The sequence below is a fragment of the Onychomys torridus genome, chromosome 8 (genome assembly GCF_903995425.1).
Source record: "Onychomys torridus chromosome 8, mOncTor1.1, whole genome shotgun sequence".
Classification (NCBI taxonomy): Eukaryota; Metazoa; Chordata; class Mammalia; order Rodentia; family Cricetidae; genus Onychomys; species Onychomys torridus.
Genome location: NC_050450.1, coordinates 43,409,055 through 43,422,025, shown reverse-complemented (window position 1 = coordinate 43,422,025; position 12,971 = coordinate 43,409,055). Strand labels below are relative to the sequence as shown.

General features: G+C 49.1%; 1 protein-coding gene across 1 annotated transcript in view; it reads left to right on the top strand.

The window, feature by feature from the left end:
• The window catches only part of Fat2 (FAT atypical cadherin 2), a 61,960-nt gene that overhangs the window by 38,574 nt on the left and 10,415 nt on the right, over positions 1 to 12,971 (top strand). Inside the window, exons 12-18 of the mRNA XM_036198406.1 lie at positions 1,925 to 2,158; positions 4,655 to 5,038; positions 5,677 to 5,891; positions 6,743 to 6,880; positions 7,321 to 7,464; positions 8,351 to 8,548; positions 11,200 to 12,016. Coding sequence (XP_036054299.1) covers positions 1,925 to 2,158; positions 4,655 to 5,038; positions 5,677 to 5,891; positions 6,743 to 6,880; positions 7,321 to 7,464; positions 8,351 to 8,548; positions 11,200 to 12,016 — 2,130 coding nt within the window. The remainder of the gene's footprint in view (positions 1 to 1,924; positions 2,159 to 4,654; positions 5,039 to 5,676; positions 5,892 to 6,742; positions 6,881 to 7,320; positions 7,465 to 8,350; positions 8,549 to 11,199; positions 12,017 to 12,971) is intronic.

Below are 12,971 nucleotides of genomic sequence, written 5' to 3'. Positions count from 1 at the left end.
ACACTACAAGGAGCAAAGCTCCTGAAAGCCTGGCCCGGGCTAAGGAAGAACTCTGTGAAAGGGGACATGTTGTCATATGACCAGCTAGGGACAAAGCAAAGAAAGTGGAGGAGTTGCAGGGTGAATCTTCAATAGCCAGGCTGAGGCTAAACTGTGGAGGACTGCTGGAGAGATGGGTGGGGAAGGGCAATACCCCCAGGTAAGACTGTCCTGCTGCTGTGGAAACAGGTGGCTAGTGGCAGCCAGGCACAGGGCCCAGCTGTCGACCCTTGGCTTGAATCCACAGCTCCAAAGATGAGTCAGACATTCCTGAGCAGGGAGAGGTAGGTGGTGGTGGTGGTGGTGGTGGCAGACAGCCTTGTCCCAGGAAACCATCTGGGTGGGTCAGAGACCACATTGTCCTTCCTGACCCCAGTCCAGCACGTAAAGTGACTTGGGAAGTTTGTCTTCTGCTGCTGTTTGCTCAGCTGCCGGACTGCCCACGAGGACTTAAAAGAAAAACCAATTGGGAGGGTGTTTTCAGAATATGAAAATGCTGCATGCTCAGTTACAAATTAAAAACCACTGCAGGGATCCTCTGGGATCCTGCAGGAGCCAGAAAACCGACACAATAAGCCCTCACCAAAGCCCATTCGGTGGGTATCCAACCAGCCTGCCTTCCCACGCAACTCTCAAATCTCTCCGGAATCACCCCTCTGATGTGTAATTTGCTCTTCTCCCCTTAGTGATAGCTTGCAGGTGTTTGCAAATGTCAAGTTGTCCTCAGTCATTCCTGATTGTACAATACATCTGTTTCATTTCTGTTGCTGTGATAAAATACCCCAATGCAAAGAAACTTGGGGAGGAAGGATGCGTTGTTTCAGCTCACAATTCCATATTACAGTCCATCATTGTGGGATATCAAGGCAGGGGATTCAAATAGATAGTCATGGCACGATCACAGTCACGAGCAAAGAGAAATGAATGCATACATGCTCATTTGGGCTCAGCCGGCTCTTCCTACTTTCTTACAAAGTTCAGGACCCCTTGCCTAGGGAATGGTGCCTCCCATAGTAGGCTGCGTCTTTCCACAGCAGTTAATTTAAGACAATCCTCTACAGACATGCCCATAGGTAAACCCTTTGTGGACAGCCCCTCATTGAGACTGTCTTCTCAGGTGATTCCAAGTTGTGTCAAACTGAAATTAAAACTAACCCTCACATATTACTTTACTGTATGGCTAAACCATAACATAGTAATCAATTTCTACTTGAAAAGCATATAGGATGATTTAAATATGCCACTATTATAAACAATACCTCAGAGAACATCTTTATACAGATATTTATAACTGTCCTAGAATTCAGTATGTAGACCAAGCTGGCCTCTAACTTACAGAGATCTGCCTCCCTCTGGGATTAAATGTATGTGCCACCATACCCACATATACAACATGTATTTTTACCATTGGGTTAATTATTAATAATGAATATATATACATTCCTACAAGTGAAATTTTGTTTTTGTTTTTGTTTCTCAAGACAGGGTTTCTCTATGCAGCCCTGGATGTCCTGCTCTTGAATGCTGGGACTAATGAATGCTGGGACTAAAAGCATTCACTACCACACCCAGCACAAATGAAATTTTGGGCCAAGTTTTATATATTAAAACATTTTTTCTATTATATAAATTGCCTAAGTGACCTCTAAAAATCTATCTATTTGTATCTTATTGATGGTGACCTCAGGTTAGTGATGATGGTCATGGAGTGTTGTGGGAGAATGAGAAAGGTAGATGGGTACTAGGGTTCCTTCCTTGACAGCATGTCTGGAGACCAGCCTCTCTCTGCTCTAATAGAACTTGTGGCTAGGACTGTCACTGCAGCTCTCCAGAGAGCATGTGTGTCCTCTAGAGGAAGCTCAACATCTGTCATTTCTCCTGGCAGGGGAGCTGACCACACTCACAGCCCTGGACCGGGAAAGGAGGGACGTATACAACCTTGTTGCTAAGGCAACAGATGGAGGGGGCCAGTCATGCCAGGCAGATGTGATAATCCACATTGAGGATGTGAACGACAACGCTCCAAGGTTCTTCCCCAGCCACTGCACTGTGGCTGTCTTCGACAACACCACAGTTAAGACCCCCGTGGCTGTGGTCTTTGCCCGGGACCCTGACCAGGGTGAGTACGTGAAGGACTGGTGGCCACCTGCACTATGGAGCCATGAGGTGCATCCTTTGAAATGGGCATAGACTAAGACTCCTCGATAAGTCTGTGGATACTCCAGGATGGAAAAAGTCTGTAGACAGCTACATACCTGAAGCTGTGACAAGTGGTTTTAGTGGCATCTGAGACAGGCACAGGGATTATAGACAGTTTCTCCTTTGGCCCTTAGACCCTCAGAACCTACATGTTGCCACTGATGTCCTAAAGTACTCTTTTCTCAAGGTCATCTTGAATACAGTTCATCAGAAATCTACAAGTCAATCACTCAATTCATTAGTTTATAGAAGAAAGAAACTTCTGGCCCCTAAGTCCATTATGCTTATTAAAATCCTCTCATCAAATTTTAGACGGTAAAGTTGAACCATTTACACTGTTTTCCTTGATGTTAGGTACTGGGGTTTGAACCTGGCAGGCTAAGCAAGCTGCCTACCACTGTGTCAGCTCCTTTTCTGTTGCTATGACAAAAGCAGCTGAGGGAGCAGGAGCTGACCTTGGCTGATGGTTTGAGGAGGGATTGGTCCACTCTGTCAGTAGGACATGAGATGGCTTGTCACACAGAGTCCACATTCAGGAAGCAGAGAGTAGACAAGAAGTAGGGCCAATCTAGCCTCTAGAGCCTCAAGGCCCACCTCCAACGACCTACTTCTTCTAGTGAACTCTACCTCCTAAAGGTTCTTCCACTTTTCAAAACAGCTCCACACGGGGTACCAAGTGTTCAGACACATGAACGTATGGCAACACATTTCACATTCAAACCACAGCCACTGAGATATATCCTCAGCCCCAATAGTCTACATTTTTATTTCAATAACATTGTTTCTTTGTCATGTGGTATTTGCAAAGTCCTGTAGTCTGGTTTCAGTTGATGTGATTGACTACGAGGGCCTAGGTGACTAGTAAGGAATTGATAAGGTTCGTGGCTGGAGAGATGCTTGTAATCCCAGTGCTGGGAAGGGAGAGACAGGAGGATCTTTGGGGTTTGCTGGGCAGATGACCTCCACACCAATGGGACTGTGTCTCAGAAAAATGATATGGATGGTTCCTGAGAAATTACACATTAGATTGACTTCTAGCCTCAATATGCACATGCATGCATGCACATCTGCACCCAGAGAAATATGTACACACCAAAAAGAAAATAAAAGTTTATCTGTCTTACAGTTACAGAGTTTGGGAAGTCCAAGAATGTGGTACCAGCATCTGGGAAGGGTTTCTGGTAGTATGAAAGTACAATGGAAGGCATTGCAGGAAGACCAGGGACAACTATGGCATCTTGGCTCAGTCTTCTGCTTCTTATGAAGCCACTAATGCCATCCTGGTAGCTCCACCTTCATGACCTGGTCTAGTCTCAGTGACCTCCCAACATCATCCACACATGAATTAGGGGTTGAGTTTTCAATACATGAACTATGAAGGTCACATTCAAACCAAGGCACACAGTGACTTAGATCCATCATGGTGTGTTTGTCCCATATTGTGCCAATTATAGCATCTGCCATCCTGAAACATCCTAATTTGGTCCATTTTCCTAAGTCAGATTCTTTCATTGATAATCTGAGTAGGCTAAAACATGTCCTAAGGGTCAAAGCAGCCAGATTAAGACAATGATGGTGGTGGTGGTGATGGTGGTGGTGGTGGTGGTAGTGGTGGTGGTGGTGGTGGTAGTGGTGGTGGTGGTGGTGGTGATGATGAAGATGGTGATGGTGATGGTGGTGATGATGATGATGGTGATGATAATAAAAATGGAATCATACTCTACCAGCAATGTAAATTGAACATCTCCTAGATTTTAGGTTGGCATTGCAGGAGGCAAGATTTTGAAGAAATACAGTGAAATACAGTTCAAGGGAGGGTAAACTATCAATCCAAAGACAGAGAAGCTGGACCTGGGAAACCTTCACACATGTTCATGATGTGGGTACACATGTATGTGTGGGTATGTGTGCACATGTGTGCATATATGTGTGGAGGCCAGAAGTCAACTCAGGCATCATTCCTTTGGTGACATCCACTTTGCTTTTTGAGACAGGGTCCCTACTTGGCATAGAGTTAGACAATTAGACTAGGGTGGCTCTTCCACAAGCCTCAGAGATCTGTCAGTCTCTTCCTCCCTGGTGCTAGGATTAAAAGCATGCACTACATGCCTTGCTTTTTGCATGCATTCTGGGGATCAAACTCAGGTCCTCATGCTAGGGTGACAAGCACTTTGTCAAACAAGTCATCTATCTAGCCTCATTTTCTTAACTTTTTATTAACTATAAGCTCACAGGAAGTTGCCAACTAGTTTGTGAATAAGCCCGTCATCCTGCCAAGAATTTTTTTGTGAGGGCCTGGAGTGGCTGACAGAGATTCTCACTCTTGACATGCCCTGGGCACATCAACTTTTATGAGGCTCTCCCAAGCCCTGCTCTTGGGTGTCCTCAGTGTGGCTCTCACCCCTGGTCTCTACAGGCACCAACGCCCAGGTGGTGTACTCGCTGACAGACTCTGCTGATGGCCAGTTCTCCATTGATGCCACCTCAGGGGTGATTCGTCTGGAGAAACCTCTGCAGGCCAGATCCAACCCAGCTCTGGAGCTTACGGTCCGTGCCTCAGACCTAGGCATCCCAATACCACTGTCCACCTTGGGCACTGTCACAGTCTCCGTAGTGGGCCTGGAGGACTACCTTCCCATCTTCCTGAATGCGGAGCACAACACACAGGTGCCTGAGGATGCTCCGATAGACACGGAGGTACTACAGCTGGCCACCCTCACACGCCCAGGCTCAGAGAAGACTGGTTACCGCATCACGGGTGGGAATGAGCAGGGGAAGTTCCGGCTGGATGTTCACACAGGTGAGATGGGCAGGAGCCAGCTCAACCCTCCATTCGTGGGGTATATTAGTTTTTCATATACAGGGAGCATCCGTCCACACAGCCTCCCCAATCCCTGCAGCTGGCATCCTTTGATTATTAATACACTGTCAGCATTTCTTCATAGACCCATAATCTGGGCCCTTTCCCCATGTGGGCTTAGCTTACCTGAGAGGGTCATTATTCCCCCATATCTTCACCTAGAGCTCTGTCCAGGATCCTCAGTGATCCACTCCTCCCAGTTGGTGGCTTCTTGGTCTCAGCAAAGCCCAAGAGGCTTGATACGCCTCCCTCCTTCCGTGAATCAAACACTTGCTGAAATCCAGCATTCAAGCAGTGTGGGACTCACTGCCTATCTTAAAACCACGCTGTATACACAGCCAAATTCCTGACACCCTGAGTTTTCCATTATGATCAGGAGGAAAGACAGAATAAGAAAACCATCTCTCTTTTCTCCTCCTAGCTATGGAGCCCGAGTCAAACCCACAGGACCCATGGAAGGATCTCACTGCATGTCATGCAGACTCCTCCCAGGCACCTCAATGCACAGGAGCTAGCCCCCAACCTCTCCAAACTCTGCCTCATGGTCCCAGCTTCTCCATCACTTCTTCTCTCCTCAGGAATCCTATACGTCAACGGCAGCCTGGACTTTGAGACAAGTCCCAAGTACTTCCTGTCCATCGAATGCAGCCGGAAGAGCTCTTCTTCCCTCAGCGATGTGACCACCATTGTGGTGAACGTCACTGATATTAACGAACACCACCCCAGATTCACCCATGACCTGTACACTGTGAGGGTCTTAGAGAACGCTGTTGTGGGCGACACCATCTTGACAGTAAGGAACCCCAGGTTTACTCTTTGTGGGGTGTGGGCTCTGGGGTGGCTCTTGCCTCACTCTCCAAAAGGTCTCCAAACATCGAGCCGATGCTCTTTACTACATGACTTGTGGCTCCTCAGTAAAGAGTGACGTGGTGAGGACACAGGATTGGCACTATTCGATATAGGAGGAAAAAGAGGTTGACCTCAGAGATCTGCCCAATGCCTATGACAGGGAGTGACATGGAGAGCCAGTGGATGAGAGATAGGGACAGAGGATGTACCAATTATACTTTTTTTTGCATTTAAATACACATGTGCGCCCTCCTTCCATGAAGCGTTTTCATGTTTAGTTCTTCAGGACCCTTCTCCATCTTCCTTCTGGTCTCTGCACACACCCTGTGCCCCTAAGGCACATCAAGATTTGCCTTCCTGAACACACCTTCACATTTTACTTGCCTGTACCATGTCCTCTGCCTGGAGTGTTCTTTCTATGACCAGACCTTCCTTATCCTTCAAAGCTCCCTGAATCCTCTTATAACCTTCCTGGATGTCACTCCAATCTGTAATCCCATGAGAACCACCATGATTAGACCCCCCCATAACATCAGACACAACACTTTCTAAGGGTGTATCATTTTACATGGTCCTCACATCCTGGCCTCCTGGGACCAACACTGGTGTACCCTGTCACTGTGAGAGAATGGGTAAATAAGTGAATCCATGGCGTGCTGAGATCACAAGAGATTCTCTTGGAGTGGGGACTACCAACTCGGTGGCAGCTGTTGGGGTTCATAGCCTTCACTCTCAGAACTAAGATTCCTTTCTAGTCACTCTTGTGCCTGCATTCACAATCTCCCTCTGCTGCAGGTATCAGCATCTGATGATGATGGACCAGTAAATAGTGCCATTACCTACAGCCTGGTAGGAGGGAACCAGCTTGGACACTTCACCATCAACCCCAAGAAAGGGAAGCTTCAGGTGGCCAAGGCGCTGGACTGGGAACAGGTGAGCCATGTCCAGGCTGAGCAGACGTATGGCCCTATGTAGGTCCAGAGGGTAAAGGCAAACACACCCCATCCCAATATCCAGGATGATTCCTCTGTGAACTCTGAGTCAAGAGGCAGGCTGACAAGGGATTGATCCAGTGACAGCTACCGTGGACTGAGATCCGCTACCGGCCCTTTGCTAGATGTCTTAGGTACATCTCACTACCTGATGCCCACAGCCACCCTAGGAAGTATGACCTGACTGTGCCCTCTCCCCGAGCTCAGTCCCCTTCCCAAGGTCTCATCATGAGGAGCCGCTGGGTTGCAAATCACTCTCTGTCTTTCTGATTCTGACACCTGAATGCCAGTGCTATGGGTGGACCATGGGAGTAGACAATACATCAAGAAGCAGACACCAGGGGCTTTATCTCTAATTCCCCACTGTGCCTCTTGCCACAGACACCCAGCTACTCTCTGAGGCTCCGAGCCACAGACAGTGGGCAGCCCCCATTGTATGAGGACGCAGAGGTGGCCATTGAGGTGATTGATGTCAATGACAATCCTCCCAGATTCTTCCAGCTCAACTACAGCACTGCTGTCCAGGTAAGGACACCCTGAGCCCACCCTCCTCATGTGTCCCTCTCATGGGAGGAGCCTCCTGGGATATCAGCCCACCCAATCAGCTGTGATTTTTTTCCCTCTGCTGTCCCTAAAGTCAACACAGGGAACCAAAGGGGGCTGTGGGTTATGGGATTGAAAAGAAACAGGCCCCTTGTTAGGTTTTTACAGGACCATTATCCTGTCCTATTTGGGTTTCACCACGGCCACTGAAGTAGGCAGTGTCTACCACAGAGATTTCAGACATGAAGGTGCATGGGGGAAGAAAGGTGACATACTGCATGTTAACTCTCATATGAGAATCTAGCTTTAAATATGTACATATATGTAGATGTGAATACATATATATTTATACACATATAATGAAAACAGAAAGGAGACTATTTGGGGACAAGGAAGACCAGTGAGATGGGGAAAGAAGGACTAGAAGGTAGTGAGGAGGTGTGTAAAAACAAGGTAAGATTATATGTGTGTGTGCCTACACACATGTATATATATAAATGTCAAATGAAACCCATTATTTTGTATTCTAACTATAAAATCAGTGATTAAAAGTTGGAAGTGCCACCACCATGCCATGCACCCACGGACTCTAAGAACTAGCAATCTGTCAGCTGTGGGGTCAGGCAATGGCCTCCCTCTTCTGTAGGATAAGGGTTTGACCTTCAGTGTCTACAACCCCTCCAAGACCTGGTGCTGTCCTCATGGACACCAAGGGAGGAATGACTACCAGGCCAGCTTTCAGCCTGGGCCCAGTCTATGGGCCGAGGGGTAAGTAAGGACTGGTCCCTGGAAAATGGGACCACAAAGGAGGGATCTGAGGGGCTGTGGCTCACACCACTCTCTGGCTTCCTGTCATTCTTGGTCACAGGAGAACTCCCCCACTGGCATCAAAGTCCTGCAGCTGATCCTGGACGATCCTGACTCCCCACAGAATGGGCCCCCCTACTCCTTCCGCATCACTGAGGGGAACATTGGATCTGTGTTCCGGGTGACTCCGGATGGCTGGCTGGTGACCGCAGCAGGCCTGAGCAGGAGGGTCCAGGAGTGGTATCAGCTTCACATCGAGGTGAGTGCTGTGTTGAATATGAGCTGGTGTGTGCGGTGTGTGACATCTTTTGGGACAGGACGCCTGCTGGTAGACACACTGGTGGTGCTTCCGCTGTGAGGAAACAGTGTGTGGAATGTGTATGAACCTGGCAGTGAGCTAGGGACTTCACACTGAGCTCTGATCTCTGTGTGAATCCTCATCTCATCTTTGTGTTCGAGAGTGCGTGCGTGCGTGCATGTGTATCTGAATCTGTGTGCATTTGTGTGTCTGCATGTGCATGTGTAGATATGTCTGTATGCATGTGTGTGTATGTGTGTACATGTGCTTAACTATCCACGTGTGTACATGCATTTGGAGACCTGAGGACAACCTTAGCATGGGATGTGAAGGGAATGGCTCCTTTTCTTGCGGGCTTTCTGCTTTGAGTATGAAGATAAACAATGACATGATAAAGAGGGGAGTCACACCTTATGACTGAAGATAAGTAGATAAGGCAATGAGGGACGCAAGGCAGGGCACACACGTATTTGTCACACAGGTGACACCTGACTGGAGACCTGGGGGACTGTGGGAAGAGTAAAGTGGACAAGGAGTTGAGCTGGATAAGAATTTGAAGTGACCTGTGATCAAAAAGTAGGAAGTGACGTCAGGAGGGAAACTGGGGCATAGGTGAGGCTGGTCAGTCACGGTGGAGCAGGAGGATTGTGTATTTTATGGGTGACTGACAGCTGAGGTCCAAACTGTGAGAGTTTGAGAAGCAGAAATGCTGCCTAGCTCAATCGGCGACTATAACAGAATGCTAGGGACTGGACAGGCGAAAGGTCAGACCTTTCATCATCCTGGGGTCTGAAGGCCAAGATCAGGGTGAAGCTGTGGGCAGACCCTGGTGAGGGACCTCTTCCTAACCTGGCAGAAAGACAATAGGCGGGTGCTGACTGCTTCTAAGGGCACTGATGTCCCTTCAGCTAGAGTAGTGTCACATCCCTGTAACCCCAGTACTGGGGGGGACTGAGGTAGGAGGATTATAAGTGTGAGACCAATCTGGGCTACAAATTGAGTTCCAGAGCAGTCTGGGCTACATGTCTAGACTATGTTTTAAAACAAAGCAAAGGAGTTGTACACACCTGTAAATCCAAGACTCGGAAGGCTGAGGCAGGAGGATTGTAAGTTCTGAGGCCAACCTGAGCTGTATATAGCCAGATCTTGTCTTGTGAAATTTAAAAAAAAAAAAAAAAAAAAAAAATTTAAAGCCACTAACCATCTTCACAAAGGGCCCATGGCTATGCTCTTATGTCTCAAAGGCTCTACTTGGAAACAATGGGGATTGTATTTTACCATTTGAATTTTGAATGGACAGAAACACTAAGCATTGGTGACCAATTGATCCACAGTAGAGAACACGCTAAGCTAGCCTTGGCAAGCCAGGTTGAACAGTCACCCTAATTTGTTTGACATTTATTTATATATTTGTTTAGATCCCCTGGAACTGGAGTTGTAAGCGGTTATAAGCCTCTCATTGTGGGTGCTGAGAACAACGCTTGGGTTCTCCACAGGAGCAGCGAGCACTCTTAAGCCCTGAGCTGTCTCTCCAGCCCCCTGGTTCTCCTCTTTAAGGAGGTCATTCCACCCTTGTTGGAAAGCCTTCAGGAGCTTTGCGCAAATGGGACATGAGAGCCAGCCAGTGCTCCTCAGCCCATTGCGAAGCCAACATTCCCTCCATTGCTCCAGAGCCTTCCTGTTTAAGTGGGCATGCGGCTTCTTCCCCACCCCAGGAGCCCTGCCGTGTTCCTCTCCCTTCGGAGATGCCTTCAGTCTCTCCTAACCTGAGTCAGACCCCTCACTTTTTCTCTGTCTGTCTGCTTTCTTCACTTTGTCCAAGCTGATAGCCTCTTGCACGTTTGACAACTCACCCTGCCTGTCCCCTGACTACCGCAGAGGGCCCGCCACAGAAAGTACTCATCTGGCCCAGAGAATGAGTTCTCAACTCCCACTCTGATCGTGTGGGAAACGGAGCCCCAGAGAGGCTCTTCTTCAGCCGGGTAGCAGCCTTGGAGGGGTGTGAAGACTGCTCAAAAGTGTCTGCTGACTTACCAGAGTCCAGGGCGGAGAGTGCGGGTAGAGGGCTCAGAAGGGAAGAGGCATAAAAAGATGGGCCTGGCTGGGCGGTGGTGGCGCACGCCTTTAATCCCAGCACTCGGGAGGCAGAGGCGGGCAGATCTCTGTGAGTTGAAGGCCAGCCTGGTCTACAGAGCCAGATCCAGGAAAGGTGCAAAGCTACACAGAGAAACCTGGTCTCGGGGGGGAAAAAAAAAGATGGGCCTGTGCTGGAGAGCTGACTCAGTCAGCACGTGTATGTACACACACATGAGCACCTACACGCATGTGCATATACATGTGGAGGTTTGGTTGGAGGAATTTTGGAAGAGGCTCAGAGCCCATAAGCTTGGGGAAGTTGAGTTGTTTTACTGTTTCCCTATTTTCTACAAAACCTTAAGAAACCCTCCAGCATATCCTCTCTTGGATCTGTTCTTTTCCCAAGAGTGACTGACAGCATGCGACATCTGTGTCAGTGGGGGTGGGGAAGGGAGACTAGGCTGGTTGGGAAACAGCCTCAGCTGGGCAGAGAGGCTGCGGCCCGTTAGGGCTCACACTGTTTGTCTTACCCACAGGCATCAGACAGTGGCCTTCCGTCCTTGTCGTCTTCCACATTGGTCAGAGTGCACGTGACCGAGCAGAGCCGTTACCCACCCTCCACTCTTCCGCTGGAGATCTTCATCACAGTGGGGGAGGAGGAATTCCAGGGTGGCATGGTCGGTAAAATCCATGCCACAGACCGAGACCCACAGGACACACTGACCTACAGCCTGGAGCGAGAGGAAAGTCTAGGCAGGTACTTCTCAGTGGGTGCGTTGGATGGCAAGATTATTGCCTCCCAAGGACTGCCTCGTGGCCGATATTCACTTAATGTCACAGTCAGTGACGGGACCTTCACCACCACCACTGGGGTCCACGTCCACGTCCACGTGTGGCACATGGGCCAGGAGGCTCCTCAGCAAGCTGTGTGGCTCGGCTTTCACCAGCTCACCCCGGAGGAGCTGGTGAGTGATCACTGGCGCAACCTGCAGAGATTCCTCAGTAATACCTTGGACATCAAACGGGCCAACATCCACCTGGCCAGCCTGCAGCCTGCCGAGGCCACAGCTGGGGTGGATGTGCTCCTGGTCTTTGAGAGGCATGCTGGAACCTCCTATGACCTCCAGGAGCTGGCATCTGCCATAGCTCGTGCAGCCAAAGAGATGGAACACTCAGTGGGAATTCGGATGAGGTCAGCCCTGCCCGTGGTACCATGCCAAGGGCCAAGCTGCCAGGATCAAACCTGCCAAGAGACAGTGTCCCTGGAGCCCAGGGTTGGGCCCACTTACAGCACAGCCAGGCTCAGCATCCTGACGCCACGGCACCACCTGGGAAGGAACTGCTCCTGCAGTGGTAAGGCCTGGGGATGTATTGCTGGGCCCTGGCTGCCTTGTCCCCATGTGAACTCCCACAGAGGCCAGGCATGGCTATAATCAAACTAAATGCCACAGACCAGCATACCACTGGGGGTGACATCCCAAAGTTTAGTCATGGGGTACTGACCGAGTTCTCTCTACTTCCCGGAATTTTGAAAGCAACTGTCAATCACAAAAGACACAGTAGCTAAAAGCATGGGCTGGGGTGTCAGGCTGCTGGAGTTCACATCTTTACTCTGCTACTTTCCAGCCGGAAGGCTGCAGGGAATTCTTTGCTCCCTCTACGCCTGTGGGCTTTGCTATTGTAAGGACTGAGTTATTGTAAGGATACACTAGTGTATCCCACTCAGAGCCTAAACTCTACACTAAGTAATCCCAGGAACTCAGCTTTCTGAAAAGACTCACCTAGTACCCCTGGCGTGAAGACCCACACCCTGAGTCAGCTCAGCTTTGTCAAAAGAAATTGACATAAGCCCCGGAAATGGGTCCATTGGTAAATTGCTCACCATTCAAGTATGGGGACCTGAGTCTAGATGCTTATCTTCAAGTACAGTAGTGTGGACCTGTAATCCCAGTGCTGAGGAGGTGGAGACAGGAGGATCTCCGGGGCTCGCTAGCCAGCCAGCCTAACTAGATCAGCCAGCTCTAGGTTCAGCAAGAGACACCAGATTAAATAATAAAGTGGAGAGCAATTGAGGGTGAGAGCTAATATGGACCTCTGGCTGTCATATACAGAGGCACCAATACACACACACACACACACACACACACACACACACACACACACACACACTCATTCACTCACGAAGTGACATGGTCTGGCCTACCTTTGAAGTACCCACCCAGCTTGCGTTAGGGAGACTGTGGCTCAGATTTAGAGACTGACAGGGAGCAGTGGGCGTAGGCTTGAGGGTAAGGCCTGTCTGCATTGT